Genomic DNA, 23,394 nt, shown 5'->3' with positions numbered 1-23,394 from the left:
GTATGATATGCTGATTGTGTTTTAATCTGATCCAGTTGAAGTTCAATATTTGACTGTATTCAGCATCCTGTATAATCTCACTTTCATATACATGTCAGATATGACCAGTCATTCTCCCTGCAACATTTTGATCTGCTGATGCCCCTGTCCTGTGCTTGAAAAGGGAACTGAAAAGTCTAGTGCTCAAAAGGCTGTCACATCACATCAGAAAAGCATGTGAAAGACAGCTTGTTATGACCTGAAAGCACCATTTTACAAATTTAACTTATTTATGGGCTAGGTACTGTCTTGCAACTTTTATTTGAATTTATAAAATACATCACTTGGTAGAAAACTTAGTTCTGGAGTTCCCTTAGCATTACATAAACAATGCACAAATTCTAGTTCATTTTTAATGATGTTTCTTTTATTCTGAAGCTAATTATTTTCAAACTTGTGCATAAACCAAGGCAAATATTATTTTCCTCCTAACATGGAAGAGATCTTTTATTGGGAAATTTCACAGTGTATTAAAAAGACTTTATACATTTTGAATTTTCTAAGCAGTTTTTGTTGAAGTTCTACAATTTTATTGGAAATTTCTGAAATTATCCACTGCTGAAAATACACATGCAACTTTAATTTAGAGTTATAACTTTTAAAAATTGGGATTAATTCTAATGCAACGAGCGCTTCTATTATCAATCAAAGCTCTAAGTGCTGGATATTATTTTTAAATTGAGATTTGCACAATAGAAGGTAGCAGGTGGATAAAATCTTCTTTGTCAGACACAAAATCTTTTCTAGGCAGTTATTTTCCCTTCAGATTTAATCCTACAGTGGCACAGGTTTTAGACAGAAATGGCAGGAAAGACTTTATGAGCAATAAAAATGCAGCTCTTGATAGTTATCTCTGTAGGAAGTTTCACTTGACACAGTTTCTGGAGTAACTCCCAAAGGTTCACACTTCTTACTCAGACCCACCTGCTTAACAAAATATAACACAAAATCTAGCTTGACAATACTTCATAAGTTTTGCTATAAAACACAGTAACTATCTATGCACTGTACTTGATACATACCACAAAAGCAAAGAAATACAAGTCAAACCAACTGTGTGTACCCTTGTATGCACTTGTAGGTGCATAACTTCGCTCTAACAGAATTACCATCCATCTTTGACCAAGCAGAACAATCTTAGTTCCACCTTCTCTGCCAGCCTTCCCTTATCGCACTAATAAATCACTCATCGCAGCAAAAGACTGCTAAATATTTACACAGAATGACAGAGTATGTTGGTAAAAGGCTGCATGCAGAAAGTTTGGGAGAAAAGACTGAAGGCTGTGCTGCCTGCTCTGCGGTTTATGGCAACAGTAACATCTGGAGAAGCCAAGAGCAGGCACGTGTTTTCACTCCGTTGCTTTTGTGGCTTTACGTCAGCTGTTGTAGGCATGCAACAACCACACCTGTTTCACAGTAAAGACTTTTTGTTTATTAATAAAGAGCAGTGATGAAGAAACAACAAAAACATGAATATCTTTCTTCACCAGTGTAGCCTGGAAATACACAGGAAATGAAAAACAACAAGTAAGCAAATACTGACTTTCATCACCTACATTTTTCTGAAGCATCTGATCCTTCAGGCACTGATTGTACTTTGATCAACACAGAGAATTATATGTACAAACAGCTAAACATTCAGAGATTAAGGTTGGGTAGGTTAGTTACAGCACACCACTTCCTGCAGAACAGTTTGAACACTTCATTGGTACATACCGATCATCATCGTCCGCGTGAGCGTTAGTGCCAGAGGTGCTTTGGAGTGTGGGCAATCCCTCCGTAACCCCCTCATCTATTGAGCCTAGGCAAAGGAAAAAGGGCAATTTAATGCAAAATAGGTGTTCAAAAAGGGTTGGGGGTGGGTAAACACACATAAAGTTTGTTCTCTAAATCCCTGACAGGCACTGCTTCCTGAAAGACAAGATACTAGGTTTTTCTTCAGAAAATCCTTTAGAAAACCGGTAGCAAATATGTTCCAAATCAACTTGTCCTCTACATAGACTATGTAGTAAATGGACAACTCAATATATGGCAAATATTTGGCATACCTAGAAAATGAAAAGAATCTATGTAAAATAGAGCTAGAGCTTTCAAAACACACCCAATAATAACACTGTAAAACAGAAACGTTACCTCCACTTAAAGGGCACTATTTCATGAGCAATAGAGGGTTCAACCCTGCTACTGTCTCTTGCCTTCCCATTCCATACCTTCCATATATATTAATATGTTGATAATACTTCCATTTATTGATAAAATGCTGAAACAGGAAGAGTCTTATGAGAAATTAAAGATGCAACCCAAAGCAGACTAGACGTTTCTTTGCAAGAGAAATGCGTACAGAAAACCACTCAAGAGTTTTGTGCAGTACCCAAACATTCCAGTAAACTAGCTCAAGCGGATTTTGGAAACAGAATCGAAGGTTAAATTCAGCACTAAATCAAACCTTTGCAACACCTGATGTGTCTGACTGTTGTTCAGACGGGCCTCCCTCATCACCACTTGGCAGTTCGGTACTCACTCCTTGCTCAGGTGTACTAAGCAAGAATATTTTGGTCTGGTGTCCTCGTAACAGAGAGGGAAGTTGATGGTACGGTACTGAATCAACTCTTAGTAGAATTTGTGCTGCTTCCCCAACAAGAAACTGTTTTCTAAAAACACATCCTCTGGTTTGGGTCTCTGTGACCGTTCAGATAAAGCATGTTTGGTTCCTTCTGCAGCCTGAGTGCAGACAGCAGACTAGATCTCCTCGCATTCCTGCTTCTCCACTTATAATCTCTGCGTGTGCAATGGGAGATGAGGAAAATGAATGACTGAAATGCAGCAAATTTCAACAGGACCAGACTGCCGTCATTACTCTCCAAGACAGGGGTTCCCAAATCACAACACATGTACGGTTAGCAGCATGAAAGCCACTTGGAAGTGGTGCACTAGAAAATCCATCTTTCCTCCATTTTCCTCTGTTGAGACAAACAGTGAGCACTGCTTCAACTTTCTGGAACAGTCAAGCAGCCCTTGCATCTCTACCAATGAATGCGTGTGAGACAACAACAGATGGGGAAAATGAGATTTCTCTCTTCTACATCTACATCCTGAGAACGAGCGCAGCTTGGGACAGTGTTAGGAGCTGCTCTTGCTGCTATGGTAAGTGACATTCCTGCTTTCTAAGATGATGGTACAACAGCAAGCTAAATTTGGGAAACCTTCTCTAAAATACACTAGGAAATTAAAGTATCCTTAGGTCTAAGATGACAAAATACCAGGAAAAAAAAAAAAAAAAAAAAAAAAAAAAGGAAAATCAGAGAGAAGGAACAAAGAGATAGAAAGTAGGTGGGGGTAAGCATGCTTATTTTATCAAAAGCAGGCACAATTAAAGAGTACTGTCTCCAAAAGAGGCTGTCCCTATAAAGGACAGAGCGTTCTACAAAATCCAACTGAAGTAAAAGATCACTGGTCTTAATGTGACCCCATATTACGGGGCCAGTAATGGGAGGGAACTTTTGTCTCTAGCAGGCAGTTGGAAATTACTCTAGCAGTACCCAAATTTATAATTTTGATATGACTTGACTGACAAACTGTGGTTTTGTAACTGCAATTTGTAAAATTACAAAAGTTAATCCCATTTTGATTTATCCTTCTTTCTCTTGAAATACCTAACTGAAAGTCTACTAAAAAAATAAACCCAATAGCTTTTAATTTTATTTCTAAGCCTTCACCTCTCAAATGGAATCACTGTTAATGAGTTATTAAAATATCTTCTCAATCACAGTTGTTGTTGTTACCATAATGACTTATTTACGAAGGCTCTGCTTCATGTCTCTCTCCATACTATAAAGTGCTTCCAAATTTAACAAATGGCAAATGAACAATTCTTGAGATTGCCCAAAGAGTGAATGAGAGCTCTCTGTAATGTCAAAAAGAGAGGCAGGAACGCTTTTATAAATGCACTGTAAAACATTGAGATAAATATATGCAATTATACAAAGAAAATATGTTCAGGGAAGAGAAAGCCATTCTTCAACATATCTCTCTGGCTCTATTTATTGTTCTTACATTACTGTATAAGCAAATATATCTTTAGGAGGTAAAAAGTGCTTTCTGAGTTGCAAAGTGTGCCTTATCATGTATTTGGTACATGTGAACTGTACTAAAAAACAAGAGCTTTATTCCTCTTTATGACAAAATGTGAATAAAAACTATTATCAAGATAGTTAATAATGCAATGCAAAGACCACTAAATATTAACTCAAACTTGTTCAAAGACTAAGAAGACTAGCGCTTCGAAGCTTTTGGGCTAGCATACGTTTTTCTCTCTGCAGCCTTTTTAAGGAAGAACATGCTGTATTAACATCCTCAATAAGAGACATTTAAGTTTAAGCATTATGATTACGAAGGCCTGAGATCCCCTGCTCAGCGCTGTACAAACGATCAGGCACATAAGGCACATAACCGAAGCGGTACAAAACTAAGAACAGGAAATAGAGAACAGAAAACTTTCTAGCAAATGTCATGCGGCTTCAGAACTTCAGCAGACACCAGCCAAAGCAGGATGTGCAAAGCTGCCTGCCAACAGAAATCATTGCACAGCTGAGGAAACCGGCTAAAGGAAGCTTTATCGCGAGAGCAGGATTCGGTAGGTGCCTGGTTAGCAGAGTATATTCCAAAGGAATTTTTGCTTAACAGTAACACCACAACTCTCTTAAAAAAGGAGTCTTTAAGGCACTCCATGACACCTCTCCTTCTACAATTCACTCCTATTCTCATATTCTCATGTCCCTATTCATTCCAGCCACTTACGACTATGCTATTCTTCTGATACTGCTACCTCCAAGAGATGCCCTCCGAGAACTTTCACAGCTAATATGACACTGCTTGGTAATCCAGAGTTTAAACCAAGTTTGTTCTTTTAGCCTGCTTGGATATGATGTTTTTAGCCAGTAAAACTCTCTTCTTTCACTAGATAAGCTTCTTCGGCTTTCCCTAATTGTTACTTCCACTTGCTCTATTTTGTCTGTGACAGTAACGTCTGCTGATGCAATGATTCGCATCTCTGATCACACGGCCCTGGCAATGTCTTTTGTAAATTCCTACTATAATGAGTTAAAAACTGAGTTAAAACTACCTGTTCTTGAACCAGCACCTTTCTTCCTGGAGACTACTCAGCACACTAACTCTTTCTTTTAGTTTTTAATCCATGCACTATTTTGACAACTACATTTCAAGTTTTAGAGGTGCTTAAACAGATATTAAACCTGCTTCTCAGAAAAGGTAAATATCACTTTCTCCAGTAAATAAAACTTTACTGATCTAAAACATTAACACAGGAGCTATACAAGGTGATGAACAAAAGCAACAGTATAGAAAGCCTCCTGGGATAAAAGGACAACATTTTCATTTCCTTTTAGTGAGTTTTACCTGAGATAGTTTAACAGCATTGGTTATATACTGTTTTCTCAGCCTGCTAAGATTGACTGAACATTCACCTTCTGCAGAGAAGGCCCAGCGTTACACTGACCAGACAAAAACAATAACGTAGCCTACAAGGCTACATTTATTTCATTCTATTTATTTTATTAATGGCAGTAGCATTTTACACATACATTATTCGAATGAGGCAGACCAGTGCACTCTCCATTCTTACGGTTCTCGAGTAAAACAGGCTTTATTAAAAATCCTTCAGTAAACAAACCCTCTACTGAGCACAGGTCAAGCCTCTCAATTCAAAGCAGAATAGCTGACCTATGCAAAATTTTTGTAATTAAACTACAAATATTGTAAAATGTCTGTCTTCTGACTATTAAAAGACGTTCAGTCTACTCTGAGCAAGGAGAAAAAATGGATTGTTACAGTAACAATCTTTACATAATAGCTATTAATAAACAGCAGTCTGCTAGAAGAACCCAAAACTGGCTTCAAATCGTCTTTCATGGAAAAAAGGTTTCTCTCAGCATTTGGCAGTATTTGAGAAGCAACTTGAGAAGCAAATCCCACAGAAATGGAAAGATTCTCAAAATCAGGACTGGGTGGGTTTGTTTTTGTCTGGGACATTAAGATGATAGTGTTCAACCATTTATTTTCCAAATCTTACTACAAAGGCTTTCTGTCATGATCATACAAGGTTTTATGCCTGATGCAAAGTACCATTCCATGCCTCTGTGGCTACAGCCGCAAGCCTTTCAAATTTAGTGTTATGACTGAAGTTAGATCACGCTTTTGACACAACTGAAAACAAAACTATATTGCCCAGTTAAGCAATCAGAGGTTAACAGTGGTTATGAACCTCTTTTGAACAGGGAAGCCTACTAACAGGCTTACTTTTCTTAGCTGACTTCTGCAAACTTATTTAGAGATCTCTAAGTCCCTCCAGCAGGGTTCCTATTTAAGATTTCATAAAACAGAAAAAAAAAAAAGAAAAAAAAGCAATTTCATGAAACTAAAGCTATCTAAATATTTTAAAAATTAAGCAGATTTCCTCCGATAAAACCACAAGGGCAAACGTTATTTGTACATACATTTAACCCCCGAAACGGTCATACCTATAGAGGAAGATTGTGGGCTGATCAGGAGATCTTCCTGAACTTGCTCGCTTCCAGGGACTGTCTGTTGATCACTCAGAGAACTCTGGGATGCACTGACAGGCTGTGATACTTCCTCATGAACTTCCTCATCGCTTAACCTTTCCACTTTGACACGCACGTCCTCTTCAATCACAAGGGGCGAACTGGCTTTTGTGCTCTCGCAAGTCACATAATCAGCAATTCTTCTGTTTGACTCAGAGGGCCCAGGCATTTCCAAAGTCCTAGAATTCTCCACCTGCTTCACCTTCTCAGACTGAAGTCTTCGATCAATTCCAAAAGGAAAAGTCCAGGGGAAGGCTAAGGAGGAGTCTACAGGCTGATTTCTGGACTCTGGGTAAGAAGTTGAAGGATTCAGCACTTGGGGGGAACTTGTTTGCGTGTTACACTTAAGAGGGCTCTCCGGAGACATAACTATGTAGCTTTTGCGCTTTCTTCGTGACTCTCGGCAAACAGGAATGGTTCTTTCCACTACACTGCATTCAGAAGAAACTGGAGAAAGGCTGCCGTCTCGAGAAGTAAAATTGCAGTTTGCACTGTTCTCCTGTCCTGCATCTAGCACCTTCTCTTGCTGGCTGTTGGGCGTATTCCATAAAATGCTTGACTTCATGAATTCCGAGCATGTGCTAGCAACACTGAACATCTGCATATAGCTGGCTGCAGCCAACACATCAATAATATTTTCTGTATTAATAGATAGTGTTGCTGTGTAAGCATATTCCAGAAGAGGTATGAAGCCAGTCACTGTCACATGGTGCAAGTCTAATACACTCTTGCTCTCATCTTCTGCTTGGCCAACGAGCTTGGAACGGAAGAAGTCACTGCAGGCTGCCAAAACCACCTTGTGCGCCCTGAAGATTTTGTCCTGGACACGAATGGTGATGTCACAAAAATGTCCATCATTGCGAAGCATGTTCAGCTTTCCAAGCATCTCCTGGCTATGAGCAGGGGAATTATGAGTAAATGTTTTTACACCCATCTTTTCACCTTTCTGCTAGCGTTCTTTCCACATGCAAAAGATCACAGGTATCCTAAAATAAAACAAAAAAGCTCTGTCACTTACATGAAAGTACATTTCATCTCTGAAAGCAAAAGGTAAGCGAATTCACGATTATAAGGCTCAGTAGGAAGAGAATTCTTCCACTAGAGAATTCTCTGCAGTCACATTTTCACATTGTTTTAGGATCCAGACTGTGACATCGTGGATTAACTCTACAGAAATGCACTTACTTACTTGCAATTTGCTAAAACGTAAAAAGAAAATTATTTGCAATCCATCATTAATATAGTCTACATGTCTGCTATTGCAAACTCAAAACAAATTCCCAACACAGTTTTGGGAAAAACAAATGTCTGTAACACTAAAAAGAAAGCATTTTGAAACTATCATATGTGTAAGAAACTTGGGTTTTTATCCTCTGGGCTCAGAAATCTACTGCTTATGGTTCTTAAACACTAGGGATTTTGTTGAATTGTTCTTTTAAGTGAAGAAGACATTTGCTTGGGTCTGCTTAGAAATGTGCAGGAGCAAACAAATCTCTCAGAGAAGGTATTTAATAGCAGAAAAGCTTCAGAGAAATTATAGCATGAATTTTCAGAGGACAGAGTTCAAGCTGGTAAACATAAAATAACAGTTGGCAACAGCTCTGCTTTGCTGCTGTAATGCAGGTACTGATTGCCTAAAGCTTCTTTTAATAAATGATTCTGGACTAGAACGAGGGGTTATTGAAAATTCTTTCAGAAACACAATGCATGATAAACCTCAAAGTAAAGCTCTGATTTAAATCAAAGAGACACAAACTGATTTTATATATATATGATAAAGAGTAACAGGAGTGTAACTTCTTTCTCCATATAAAAATACAAACTGTTTCCTTGGGGACCAATTCTCTTCTGTGTGGTAGGTGCAGACGCGCGGGTTTTGCACAAGGTCCCGAAGAACTAGGAGGGACAGGATGCGCCCCACACCGCCTGGAAGCTTTAGGGCCGCAGCAGCGTCTGAAAACTGAATGCCTTGGAGCTGACAGAGGAGGCTGATCCATGATTCAGTCCCTCTGCAGTACACTGGGGACAGGCACTCTGCCAAGCTAGGTGCTATGTGCCTAGAAATCCCCTGCAATGGAACCCTAACGCTTCCGCTGCCACCAAATGCTCCCTACCAGCAGCGGAGGGCACAGCATCTTCAAGCAAGGAAACGCAGCTTATGAGACCACTCAAATTACTTCTGAATTATTTCACTGTTAAGAAAAAACAAGCTACAACTGGATACCTTTTCAAGATTCTTTGATGTAAAGACTTCTGTATTCTACATGCTTCACACAATTTACAAGATACAGAAATACCATCACCTTGTGGTTAAACAAGAGCAACAGAATTGGATCTGATTATTGCCTGCTGTCAGCCAGCTTCTTCACATTACCCTTCTCCTTCCCTTTACAAGTATGCAAAAACGTACTACTCCTGCAAATCGCTCACGTGGAACTTGGCAGATACGAGGAGCACTGCAAGTCTGGAACAACTTACAACAAATCCCACAAGTCTTGATACATATTTAAATGACAGCTGTCAGAGCCTACCCCATTTTACAGATGTTTATACTGGGCATTTTCTTGTTCCTATGATTTCACTTTTCATACTGCAAACTCTTTCTGACACCGGAAAAAAATATCTATTCTAGAGAGTGGAGTAATTTAACAAGTCTCAATAAACAAAAAGCCTGAGTCAAATCATGATGGCCACTTGGATTTACAACAAAACTTCACACCACTACAGAGGAAGAAGTTAAGCACAGGCAAAACCCTCGTCTTCACTGAAAGAAATCATATTGACCTCAAGAGGCATCGGAAGACCCAGCCTGTTTGCTCTCCAGCATGAATCGAATGGAAAGCGTGTAACTGATCTCAGACCAAAACTGCAGTAAAATCTCATAGCCACGCATTCTAAAACAGCCTCGGGATACTCTTCGTTCCGAACTCCCAGTAACTACAGCAATTCCCTGGTACATCAGAAGTCTAGAACTACTTTTCTTCAGTAAATGGATACAAAAATATTAATACATATTCAAGGGCTGCTGATAGCCTTAATATAAAATATACGTAGGATATTTAGAAACAGTACTGATATACAAGTATAAACAAGGAGCAAAATCTAAGCCAGCAATATTCCCAATTCTTGGGAAAGCCCAGAAGACTAACAGTTTTCCTTCTATATTCATTTGAATGAGTAATTCTCATTCCTCCAATCTCAAAGTATTAGAGCTCTGTTTCGCTCCCTTCCTTCAAACTCTGTTCTGAATCATTCCTTGTCCAATTTCCCTCTTCCCGCCTGCCTCTCCTGGCTTCCTTTCCCCTTTCATCTTTTACTTCATCGACCTTGATCCGATTACAGAATTTGAAGTAAAATAACGGAAGCCAGTGATGTGCAATACATCATACAGAACACACGACTTAAATTTGTTACAGAAGCAGAGCGGCAGCCGCAAACGCGGGATGTTGCTCCATTAAGTCACTTGTATAAAATGACTTTCTCCTCATTCCACCGACACCACCTTTCAGGCAAGCGGCTCCTACGCAGTCCTCCGTGTGGACGAAGGCTGCACGCACACGCATGTTATTTTCAGAAAAGCTGGCAGAGGCAGGGGAAATAGGATCAATTACTTACATTTAGCAAGGCAGTAAAAACTTCAAACATTTTTTAAAATACGAAGATATTTTCCATATGAAAAGGTGGGCATTCGAATGCCACCCAGGTTTTTAAGTGGTTCCATTTCCATTTTAAATTTTTTGGCATAGGGCACTTCTACAGCTGCAGTAACTCATAATAAAGAAAGAGGGTAGAGAGCTGAGACATTACACTTTGTCCTCGAGTCTAACGTCTTAGAATCATCGTTTCAAAATGACATTTTGCCATGTCTTATTAGCAGTTATTAGCCAGACCCTGGCGGCTATTGCTACATCATAAGGTATGGGGTATTACCTTCAGAAGTGATTAAAGGACCAAAAATTAGAACCCAATATACACGGTACTCTGGGAGTGTTTGTGTAGTGCAGGGGAAGAGGTCAAGATGTGCACACTGGCAGTGGTAAGGGAGTTGGAGCTGGAAAAGTTATCATCTATCTTGTGGCCACACACCATCAAGGGCAGATTCCCTGAGCCTGGACTAGGGTTGACATCAAAGAAACGGTGGCCTTGCTTTCCCTTCCCAGCTGTTGCCACTGTACCTCCTCTCCACGTACAATCCCCACACACACATATTTATACCCTTGCCCTGGCCCACACTACATTACAGTATTTCAGAGGTCAAATAAAACACAGTGAAATTTAAACAGTTATTTTCAGAAGTTTTAAAACTATTCTCAGTAGAACATTTAAATGTGCATTAGAGCTGTGCTTCAAACTTTGCCTCAGACATTTGTGTTATAGCTTGAGAGAATGGTTTTTCCAGTGTGCAGTCCCACACTGGAAACGTGTGGGAATTCACCACCCTGCCAAAGTGCCGATCCCGGAACAAGGCGAAAATTTAAACAAGAGCACTTCAGAGGTTTAGTGGGGAGAATTTTCTGACTATTAGCTGAAAGGAGTCTGAAAGTAAGTGTTACAGTACCAAAGACTTCTTAAAAATTACATGGAAAACCAGGTTTGTTTGGTTTTTTTAATCCTAAAAGCACTAATATAGACCTGACCTTTAAGCAGTTTCAAATAACTTAGCTCATGCTTACTGTTTCAAGGCTATTAAAAACAATTTTTAGCAACAGTTATCAGTTCATATATACTAGAGTTAATCTTGTTTTGCAACAGTGATTAAACACTTGTGTCAAGTTTCTGTGCTTAGAAATGATAAACATATGAAAATGTATACTATACTGTGTAAATGGAAAAGAAACTGCATCAGAATTAGAAATCTTTGCTTATGTGACCCATCTATTTTCATAATCCCCAAACTTAGTATCTTATTCATCTCCTACCTTACATTATGACTCAAATCATTACTTTTAAAATGTGGTACTTATAAGGATCTTGGTTTTTCTTTAGAAGAGTCAGTAGACCGAACTCATACGGCCATTAGGCTTCAATTCCTGACTTAGATGCATCATTTTACAGAAGAATTAAATCTTTTTTTTTTAGCACCACAACAGTATCACCCTAGCTTTAAATTCTGTGTCCTGACCTACAGTCACCTACAAAGTATCACAAAAACACTAACTTTTCTGAATACTTAAAAAAACAAAAAAATTGCAGATATGCTGGCTTTAGTGCCCAAAGAGCATAGGAAATTCCCACTAACACCACAATGCATTCATTCAGCTGTGAGGTCATGTTATAGAAGGAATCACTACAGTTATCTTCTGGGTAATTTATTTTTAACTTAGATCCCTTCTTGGACACAGTTTACAGCACCATCCTGTAAAGAGCGGCAGTAGCACAGGGACAGAGGAATCTTCTGGGGAAATAAATGCATGAACTGAAAAGTCCTCTAACCTCTACATTAGAAGCAATCTGCAACTACACCTTACATAGGAATATTAATCTGATAACACAGTTTTGACAACACACCTCATCTCTAACTATTCCTTCAACAAATAATAACTAGCTGCTTTGGGTGAAAAAGAGGGAGGGAGGGAGGGAGGGAAAAGAACATTATCTTGCTGTCAACATCCCACCACTCTGTGCTCATCCGCTGGCCTAATAAAACATACTACGTCCTATCCATAATTTTTGCCTTGTTTCATTTGACAAAACTGTTGGCTGGAAATGACAAACTGTTCTCATTTAAAATGAATCAACAGTACCTGCTAGACTTTGTTTTAAACAGTATTTTAAGTCAGTTCAGTAAACCTCGTTTGAACTCATCCCACCATGGTCAAGCTTGCTGGTACTTGTGAAAAGAAAAAGCAAACACAGCAAGGTTTCTTTGCTCAGTATTACGTCAAAGTGCAGCATTCACTTCGGTGTACAGGAATCTCTGGAATGCAAATTTGTGACCTTCAACTGCAGTGGGTGAAAGGACCAGGGGAATGAACCATCAAGATAAGTATGCAGTGCTTTAGAAGTTCCATTTCCTCTAGAATAGCATACTTACAAGGGCACAAAGGATCTAGTGTTAACTTAGTTACTTAATAAACACCAATTACATTAAAACCTGAAATAAATGCTGAGCAGTAGCCTATAAACCAAGGCTGGAGTGATGATACCTCCCGCCACACCACAGCATTCAATAACAGGGCTGACCGGATCCTTGGACACTTCTTAGTTCTGGAATCAGACTTTCATTCTCCCAACAACTACCCTGAGACACTGAAATCTGTATCCTGTATCCTTTTCTCCCCGCTTCACAGGAGGGCAAGTTTCAGACATTTTCTGTCTAAAGGGTTTGCTTTGTGCGGGGGTTTTGTTCTCAGACAGGGCTCTCGAACTGCAGTTTTGACAGCCCTCTTGGAAGAGCTCTGCGCGTAGATCCCCTTTTCGCAGGAAAGGATCGCTGATGGTGAGATAAGAAACTTGGGAGAACTCTCCCCAGGAGCTTTAATAGCACAGCAATTTCAGGTAGCAAGCTGAAGATGAGAAATACTGCAATCCATCACATATAACAGTAATATTCCCTTTCACAGTGGAAGGCAGATAAGAGGGGGTTTTGCTTTTCATGCATTCTCCAAAAGTACTGCACTTGATAAGATAATGCCATTTGTTTTGTAAAAAACCTGTTCTTAGCATGCCAGTTCTGACAAGCGCACGTGCCAGGGCTTTTGAAGCCACTGACTCCATCTACCACTACCTTTGTTTGTAAAAAGCATTTGCTAGCTTCTTTATGTTTGGCTTGTACCTGCACTCCCCACTTAATCATTTTTGTAAGAGTACATTTTGAGGACACTCCAGTGGCAAATTGCTTCTGTAGCAGCCACCTCTTCATCTTGGAAATTCCTGACAAAGAGCCCTTCCAAAAAGAAGATCTTCCTAAATTTCAGTCACCACGCCATGCACCACTGTGCAGAGGTGCATGAGGGATGGCTGGAAGTATTCCAGAAGCAGAATGAAGCTGACGAGAGGTAGACTAAAACACTACTAGGCAACAGCTATGGTTCAAATGCATAAGCGCACAAAAATAATGCTACATTCATCCAGGCCTGTGCAAACAGCCCAGAGAATTTTTGAGTGAATTTTTGAGTTTTGTGGCACTTATGAAAGCCACATAGCAGCAGCGAGCCCCTACACTGCTCTTAAATCAACTTGTAAAGATCTAGGGAAGTCCCTCAGGAGTGCTACAACAGCAAGGCCCAAGTACCAAGGCTGCTACTCTTCACAAAAAAGACTACTGAAAAGATTTGCACATCTGGAAATTCTGCGCCATGCCAGGACCCGTGATAACTCTCTACTTGCTTCATACCAGCCAAGGTAAACCTCTGCAGTACCAGATACATAGAGGCAGGTGCAAAAAGGACACACTATTTCTGTATCATCAGTGCTTTGACAGACAAGGAGTATTCATAAATTAAAAGCAATCTGCAAAGGACACCGAGGAGAAAGCATTTGATAGATCCTCTTCCAAAACCCATTCCTCAGGAATAAGAACGGCCCAGAAGGTCCATGAAATACCTATTTCATATTCCCAACACATCTGAGTTTCACTAAAATTAAATACTATAATAATAGAGGGACAAAGCCACAACTATAACATGCCATGAGAAGAAAGCAAGAAGAGGTGCGCGGGCATGACAAAGTCCTAGATCACAGTTACAACGCTGACTCACACTGATATTGCTACCAAAAGCATTAACCTTTAATGTGGATAGGAAAAGAATCTGATGATGGAAAAGTGAGCTCTGCGCAGTGCAAATCTGGTAGATGCATTTTAATTCCCAGAGCTGGTGAAAGCATTGAGACAACTAGTGGGGTGCCAAAAACAACAATTTATTCTACAAAATAGTTTTATTGTAAATTGAGATGGTAGGTCAGCTGCAACAGAACAATTCTGGAAAGATAAAATTAGAAAACATTTACAATGTTTTACATACACATGTTAAAGGAAGGTCGACAGTGCAATTTTTGCAGTTACAAAAAAAAGACTTTTCTCCCTTCACCTGGGATGGCAGAGTTCAGACTATCTAGTCAAGTCTGTATGACTGGAACCTTAACATTGCTTCAGTGTTTGCCATTACCTCTGTGCCAGCCCGTGTCTCCCAGTTCCTGCTGGGTCTTGAATTTAGAAGGAGCTGATATTCCTTCACTTCAAGACGTCATAGCTCCCAACCATTTATCCACCCTGCAATTCGTCATTTAAACCCAGGTACCATCTTTGGCAACTGTGCCTTAACTGCTGCTGTTGTTTCTTTCTTTAATCCATGTTTTAATCTACCTAACTTTTGAGGTACATTCTCATTAAAGAGATAAGCAAAACTCACTCATTCAGGATTTTAGTTTCAACTGTTCCTATTCCTAAGGTGAAGCGTGTAAGCTCTGATCAGAGACTAACACTGCTGCTACAAACATTCCACCTGAGCCCTCCACATCCTGAACACATCGATTGCTCGGTGATGAGGAAACTGATATACAGTGAATAGGAGGCAAATCAGAGTGCTCACACTTACTTAAAAGTTTCCTTTAAAAAGTGTTATTTACCCTAAAAGCTAGTTATAAAATTAAAAATTTTTAAAAAATCTAGTAACAACAAAAATATTTTCAGGATAAAACCTCGCATATCCTATTTATCTGTAATCCTAAAAATACTTATTACAAAAAACAAAAACAAGAAAACACCTCAGCCCTCTTCAGTTTTTAAGCAGGATGAGCCTAAGGCCTGTTCATCACAATCGTTTGCCATCCTCATTCAGCAGCTTGAAGTGGTTTCCAAAGTTTTGACTGAACAGAGCGCGCTCTGGCCAGAATTCCTTCAAAACTCCAGTAGCCCGTCCCTTAACTGCTACAGTTCTCCTGGCATGAAGACCGAGAAACGCATCCGCTTAGCAAGGGTGTCGTGATTCAGAGCTGAACAGAACTGAAGGGGCCTGTGAGAGAAGTCAAAGTATCTCGTTAGAGACCCTGGTAACATACTACTAAATCTCTTCTGCAAGGCAGCAAGGGGCTGCCTGATTTCAACCTCATTCACCAGAAGATGGGCAGTATCTTAGCAAGGCTTTTCTCTTCCTTCAGCAGTTCTGCAGAGCTAGTTTACACCATGAATATTAAACAAAACCAGCAGCATACCTGCTGCTAAAGCATTACAGGTCAAGAATAAATCAGAAATACTTGGTTCATTTCTAAACACCTGGGTTGTACTAGTTCTAAACTATGAAGTTCTCTATATAAAATGTACAGTTTCCAGGCTTACCATAAGGAAGACTTTGGTCCTCTCTACAAAATTGCCTCAGCATATAAAGACAGGATGTTTGCTGGATACATGAAAAATGCAATGCTGATCGTAATGAAAAACAGAGGAAAATGTCTACTACTTTAATCTAGAGTAATTTAGAATACTAAAAATAACAGAAAACATGTCACAGTTGTTGTTCTTGTGACATGAGGTCATAGCAAAGAAAAGGCAGTAAACCATTATTTTTCAGGAGTGGCTCTTTTTACACATAATTGCTTAGTGCAGCGCGGCTCAGTTGTTCCTCCTCTGTCCTTCCCCCCCACCGACGCACAGTAAGTTTCCTTTCATGAAGTCAGATGTAAAAATTTAGTAGCCATACTCCAGGAACATGACAGGAGATATTAGATAGAGTCTAGGTATAGGTTTACAGGAACAAACACTAGAATCTAAACAAGAGTCTATGTGAGAAGTCAGCAGAGAAGATGAACACGTGTACACCTGCATCAAGCTACACCTGCTGGTAACTGTGCCTCCATACATCTCTGAAAACTTTCCAGTGATGGAACAAAACAAGATACAGAACTTACCAGTATGGGCTGACGCACCTTCCAGTGTATCCTTTGCAGACTATATCTATTTGAAAGCCCCAAACTTGTGCTGGAACTCAGAAAGGAGCTCTTCCAACCCTTGCATCTGGCAGAATTAAGAAGTCATCTGCCTGAACATAATAGATTACAGATGCCAAGGCTACATCCATAAAGCCTACTAGGAACCACATACTAGCAACAAACTCTTCTTGCAGCTCTGTCTTGTCATTTCCTCATGACAGTGACAATTCAGGATTTATTCTTGTCCCTTATCATCCCTTATATATAGCCTACAGGAAAATGGCCTGCAAGACTTTCTTCTGACCGATCTCAACCTAGCAAGAGAATTTAATTTTTTTGTAAACCTTTATTTTTTGTTTCTATTGCAAGAATTGCATGCCACTTAGTTTGTCAGCTGCAAATACCAAAACTCTTACTTGTCTCTCTACCTAAGTCTATCATCAGGCAATGCTACAGCACATAATCAATTCACAAATAAATCCGAAAATGGCTGCTGTAGAAGCATCACAGAGCCAGAATTCAAGGCATTCATAGCGAAGTAGTGGAATTTAAGTTACTAGTGGTTTTGGTGCTGTTGGCTCTTCAGCAATAAAAACTAGTCTGCACAGCACTGCAAGCGGACAAGGCCAACAGCAGACCATTCAGACTGGTGGGAGAAACTGAGTTGACACCAGTTGGTAACAGAAAGAGCTTGGAAACCTCTGACAGATAACTGAGTGCTCTGTACGTGGGCATTGAGTGCGCTAGATTAATACAGCCAGAAGATTAAAGCATAGCTACAACTCCTAGTCTAGATAAAACCTGAAGATTAAAGATCACATTATAGGTGTGTGAAACATGTACCACTCCTTTCAGTCAGTCAAAGAATGTTTCAATTAGAAATTGCTGTGATTATAAACACGCAAACAAGTACTTTAACTCTCAATGAAAAGGTGCTGGTTTACTAGGAAAAGAGGCAAGACTGTTCAAAGATTGTCTCATTCTGTGGTACACACCTGCCAGAAAGCTTGGCAACATCAACACTGTGTTAATTCCATCCCTCAAATATTTAGTGCTGAAGCTCTGATTGTTTACAAATATAAAGACGTTTCCATCTCTCAAAGATCAGCAGTGATAATATGACGAGGTGTTTGCATACAACTGCAGAAATGTGGCCAAATGAAAACTATTTGAAGATAAGGAAGAAAAAAAAAAGATACGACCTGTGTTTAATAAAGGTAAAGTACGTCAAACTAACTTGATAACATTTTTTTTCCCCAGGAAAAGAAAAAGGAAAAGCCATGTGTGAAGAAAATTTCATCAAAATCTCTGAACAATGTGACACACAAAGTTATTAGTGAAATAAGGAGATGAATAGAGAATGGTAAGTTAGCTAAGGAGCTGGTTGAAAAGAAAGTGAGAGGAGTTAATTCATAGAGCAGGTTACAGAATTTGCCAGCAAAGCTCTATAAGGACTTGTTTGAGCAATAATCTCCAAGTGTTTCTGTAGAGACACTGGGTCAAAATATGCTGATGAGAAGGTTAAGATTTATCATCAACACAAAGGATAAAAACAAATGACAGAACTGGACTCCTAAGAACAGAACGAAATTCATGGGAAATCCAACAGCACAGAAGTAAAAGCCTGAGATTATGTACCAGGAGGTAATAACAGACTTCTGCTATGTTCTGGAAGCTAATCACTTAAAAGTGGCTATAGAGAAAGGTCTCAAAACATTAAACGATTGTACGCTGACTGACTGACTAGCTAACTGAAAGACCCAAAAACTAATCAAGACTGTTTTGATACCTATTTTTGTCAGCTGTTAGTCATTACCCATTTCAACCTCCTAAAAGGTTCCACTGGGGGTGGGTGTGTGTTTTTTCCTCCCCTGAATGTGTCTGCCTCTTAACTTATCTGTAAAGCAGAGATACTTCATGCTTAAATCTTTTCAAATGATTTGACTTTTCCAGATGAATTTCAGATAAAAACATGCAGCAGCTAGAACCCATACAGCATATATTAAGTGAACCGATCAGCAAGGTAGATCTTAATCTCAAAATCTAATCAAATGAAGAGATCATAATAATCAGGGCAGTACAACAGCATGTGCCATACACAGATTGCTGATCTTATTCTACTGAACTTGTTAAGCAAGACCAGGAAGACCTGATGTTTCTAAAAAACATTTACAGATGCATAAAGCCAAGGATAATAAGTGTCATAGATTCTTTGCAGACTTGGTGCCTTTCTACATAACTGAAGTTTGCTGGTTCCAAATTCCATGTGTGATGCACCCCAGCTGAACGCTTAGAAAGCTTCATCTGGTAGAGTTTAAAAGAGTAACTTTCCACCAATTTGGTGCAGAACGTGAAAAAAGTTTCAGGAAGGTAATCAGGTACACTTATTTGGCTACATTTTTATACCCTGGCACACTTTAAAAAAAAAATTGTTTTCTCTAGCTATGATAGAGTTTTCCATCTTTTAGTCTGACTATTCAAAGTCAGCTCTTTGGGAAAACCAGAATGTTACCATTCACTACTTCAAAGACCCCAGATTTAACTTGTTGCCTTTTTGAAACTGTAAAGTATAAACTATGTGCCTAACACAGCTTTCACATGGTTAAACAAGCAAACTAGATAAATGTCATTTTCCCTGCCTCTAGCACTTTGAACTTTTCATTACAGGAATCTCACAGTAGTGTTCCATATAACCCAGAGAAGTACATTTTCAGACAGTACTTGAAACTGAGATTCACTTAACATCATGAACTGTTACTGCTACAAGGTCTCATTATGCAGTGAATTATATTTATTTTCATAATAAAAAATAATGTGCAAATATCATTGGATAGAACGTATTGTGATATTTCAAATCAGACTCATGGCCCTGCAATTCCTCTTTTCCACCAGTACTCTGAAAGAGCACATGACCAAACTATTACATTGAGAGTTTGCCCTGAAAGTGCATGTTAGATATGTTTGCACCATCAGCATATAATCCAGTATGCGTTCCTGTTTTTTTAGTAGTTAAGAGCAACAAATGAATTCATATTCCTCTTTGTACCTTTTTATAGCCAAGCCCCACAGAACATAAATACGAGTGTACTGAATGGACTGCACGTTACATCCCTGAGGCACATATTCAAACTTAACCGCTATTTCCAGATGACAGTGTTTATGCATGACTTTAATGTGATCTAAATATTGCTCTGTGCTAATCTGGATTATTTTTTCCTCAAATTTCTCAATGTAGACAAACCATTATATGGCCTTTCCCCAGGCTGGGTAACAACCAGCAAGCTTTACATTTATTGTTCATGGTTTTTAACAGCAGTACAAATTAGCAACACAAAACTCAAGAGCTACTTGACACTTCAGCAAAAGGAAGAGGCTCACATGAAGGCCCCGTAACTGCCAGAGCCAACATAAATAATTGGCTGAGGTGGGACACAACAGGACCCAACAGCTCAGAAAAAGCAAAGGAAGGGGAAATACCTCTGTTGTTCTCCTCTTCTGCAAGCAAGGGGTCACTCGGTCAGTTCAGCTTCCTGTGGAGTCACAGACCAAACCTGTATGCGTTTATATTCAATACGAGCATCAACTAATGGTAAAAACCACCACAGAGATGACGGGCCAAGCGCTTCCCACCAGTACTGTAAGTACCATAGCTGTTACAGTTCAGGTATCCTCACAGCTCCTTCCCTTCCCACATACCTTACACCTATGTAGCAAATATTTTTTTAGTTTTTCAGTATGTTGGGCAGGAAGTACCAGTTTAAGTAATTCTTCTGTCCCACAAGAATAATATGTGCAAATCCAATAGCTGGAAAAATACAAGTTAAACATTAAATTCATCTAAGCACTATGAATTGCCGAAAAATATCCATAAAGCACTTTATCTGTTACATGGAAGCAACCTCCTATTTTAAACTAATTCCAGAAAGCTATTTTTTCTGGTTTTACCATGACTACCAATAGCATTTCAATCATCACTTTCAGAAGCTCTTCAAGCATATCAATAAATTCGAACTCATGACAAAAAACACATACAAAAAAGACTACTCAAGCCAATCTCCTTCCCAAACTGCTAACAAAACCAAAAATCCCCAAGTCCTTTTTTTTTTTTTTTTTTTTTTGGAAGTACCACGTGAAGGAGATCTGAAGAAAAATGGCATGTTTTGTGTATCTGCATGCCAAAATATTTTAGTATAATTCAAGATTTCCACTACCACACAAGACCCATGAAGAAAACAAAAACCTGGGTGCTTCCTCACACGTGGGTATGCCTTTTGTGGAATGCTGTCAAGTGCTACTACACGTCTGTAAAAAAAGAAAAGGGCACATGCCTCATGGTTTCAGAGACCATTTTAACTGATGGCACAGTTAAAACAGTGCTTGGAAAATAAACTGTTCCTTCATTTGCTCCAGGACAAGAACAGGGCCTAATCGGGTGTCTTATGCCCTAAGAGCTGCCAGTAACAGAACTCCCACATCTGAAAAATACCTCTTTTGCCACCCCCTTGCTATCACCCTCTCATCACCCCCAGGCAGTGCCTTCCACCTTATTGTATGTGAGGTTTTAACTTTTGTCACTCGAAGAGGACAAACCTGTCTCCTCATTTTATAGAAACAGATGATTGTAACTGCGTATCACAATCGTTAGGGTTGTGACAGCCAAATCTGGCTAAGTGCTAGGTTTTACTAGTTCAACACAAAGCTTACCTGTCAACTGATTTGTTGTTTGAAGTTTTATTACAGTAAATGACACTTTTCCTTCTCGCTTTTTCCAGATTAGCAAGCAAGTCTTACAGCTTGATTAATGAAATGCACATTAACTAAAACAAATGAATTTTTCTGAAGCACAATTTTAAACCTCCCCGAAGCACGCTAGCCACATTAATGCCAGAAGTACCAGAAGCCTGCACCAAAAAGCAACACTGTAGAAAACCTGCATAAAGAGCAAAGGAGAGAGATGGAGGCAAAGTCGTTGATCACGCACAATCTCAAGAGGCAAAAACAAATCGCTAATCCAGACAACGTGACCCATGGCCAGCTAGTCAGGGTGTCCCAGACGTATAAACAAACAGCCACCTTTGAAACGGAAGTGGCTATAAAGAATCCCGAACAAGTTTAAGCAAGGCAGGAATGCGGTTGTGTCATCACCCTTTTACCCTTTATTTTCCTAATGACTCAATTACGTAGGTAAAATTAAATACCCAAAAAGGAGTTCTTCCTGGCCCTGAAAACTAAAGATCCTTTTATTTAGTCACAAATTAGGTATCGGATGAACAGTAACAATGCAAGCTTTCTAACTTTCTTCCTGTGTATGACTAAATCCTGGACTGGAAGAACCCTATCCATGGTTCAGGCTGGGAATAGGAAGGGTTTTTTTTCCCGCCCTTTTTAAGCTTCTGGCCCCTTTACTAACATTTCCCAGAAACGTCTCAGGGCAGATCTTTTTTACATGGATATTTATCTGCTAAAAAATAAAGGCACTGAATGAAAACGAACTGCCGAAGTTCCTAACACTACATAAATATCTTAACAGTTAACCACCTGTCCTAACACAGGACCAACTTACACCTTAACCCACTAGCAATCGCTAGGGCCCTTGGGTCTCTATGGGACACAACATCTTAACGCTGCCAAAAACAAAAGATGTAATTTTGTCCAGTATTCACAATAATTGCTGTTTTTTCATAAAGCACTCTCTCTGTGATATGCAGACACAATATGCCATATAAACTACCATCAGTAGCCAAATTTATAAACTAAGACATTGAGTATCTTTATTTCTAGTAAAAGAGCTTTCACAATTAATATGTTTATCTGCACTTTTGAATGTAAAACACTACACACACTAAATGCTTGCATTATTATCACAGATGAGCTACAAAGTGTCCATTTACAAGAACACATCTCTTCACGCTCTGAAGAAAAAAAAAACTGCCTTTATTCAGCCTTCTCAGGCAAAGCAGGGAAATGAACATTCTGGTCAAATCAACTCAAAAGCATATAGTAGAGCTCAAAGGGGGAAAAAAAAAAAAGATATAGTACAGCCTCTGTAGACAGATGTACTAAATAGACTGTGATAACTCAGCTTGGGAAAAAAAAAAAAAAAAAGAGAAAACTGAGAAGCCAAAGATTCATAAAATTGCAAATGAGGTGGTGCCTGGAAAAAGATTCTTTATTCTTTCTCGTACTACAAGAAGCAGGAGGCACACAGTGCAATTACCAAGCATCAGGTTTAAAGCAAACAGAACCAGGGAATATTTCTGTACAAGTTGTGGAATTCGCCACACAGGACACAGTAGAAACTAAAGGCACACACAGTTCAAAAGAGCTAGACAAATCCACAGATGACAGGTCCAGCAGGCGCTATTAAACGCGACTGCACACAGCCTCTAGCTCAGGACACCTCTAAACCATTTGCTGTTGGTAGGTACACTGAGGAATAGTTACTACATTGTCTATGTATGGTCTTTTACTTTCCCCCTAATGATTTACTTCAGGTCACTGTCACAGATCACATACTGAGCTCAACATACATTTTTCAGTCCTTATTACCTCATCATTCATGTATTCTGACAAACCTGTTCATCTGAAAATACCATTTCCGCAGCTCTAACACTGAATAAGTTAAACTACAAATAATTCATCGTTTAAGTTGCTTCCTTAAACTGATTAAATGAGATCGAAAGAAAATGTCAAACCTCTAGAACCCCTCTCTTCCCATCCACACCTGTAAATATCGTTTTATCACAGATGAGGTTTACCAGGTTTGTGGTTTGTTCTGCACTGTCACCATTTCATTCAGACACCTTCTACAAAGTAGTACTAAACATTTGTTTTCATCCAGTGAAACCATTAGAGGAATCTATTTGAA

The 23,394-nt window shown here is 39.2% G+C and overlaps 1 protein-coding gene across 2 annotated transcripts in view; it reads right to left on the bottom strand.

The window, feature by feature from the left end:
* The window catches only part of ZBTB44 (zinc finger and BTB domain containing 44), a 43,003-nt gene that overhangs the window by 15,236 nt on the left and 4,373 nt on the right, over positions 1-23,394 (bottom strand). For both annotated transcript variants that reach the window (XM_062594525.1, XM_062594526.1), the window contains exons 2-3: positions 6,576-7,645; positions 1,756-1,840 (exon numbers count right to left, since the gene is read on the bottom strand). In XM_062594525.1, the coding sequence (XP_062450509.1) occupies positions 1,756-1,840; positions 6,576-7,593 (1,103 nt within the window). In that variant the 5' untranslated portion in view covers positions 7,594-7,645. The remainder of the gene's footprint in view (positions 1-1,755; positions 1,841-6,575; positions 7,646-23,394) is intronic.

Source organism: Rhea pennata, chromosome 24 (assembly GCF_028389875.1).
Source record: "Rhea pennata isolate bPtePen1 chromosome 24, bPtePen1.pri, whole genome shotgun sequence".
NCBI lineage: Eukaryota > Metazoa > Chordata > Aves > Rheiformes > Rheidae > Rhea > Rhea pennata.
This window is presented reverse-complemented; position numbering and strand designations above follow the sequence as displayed.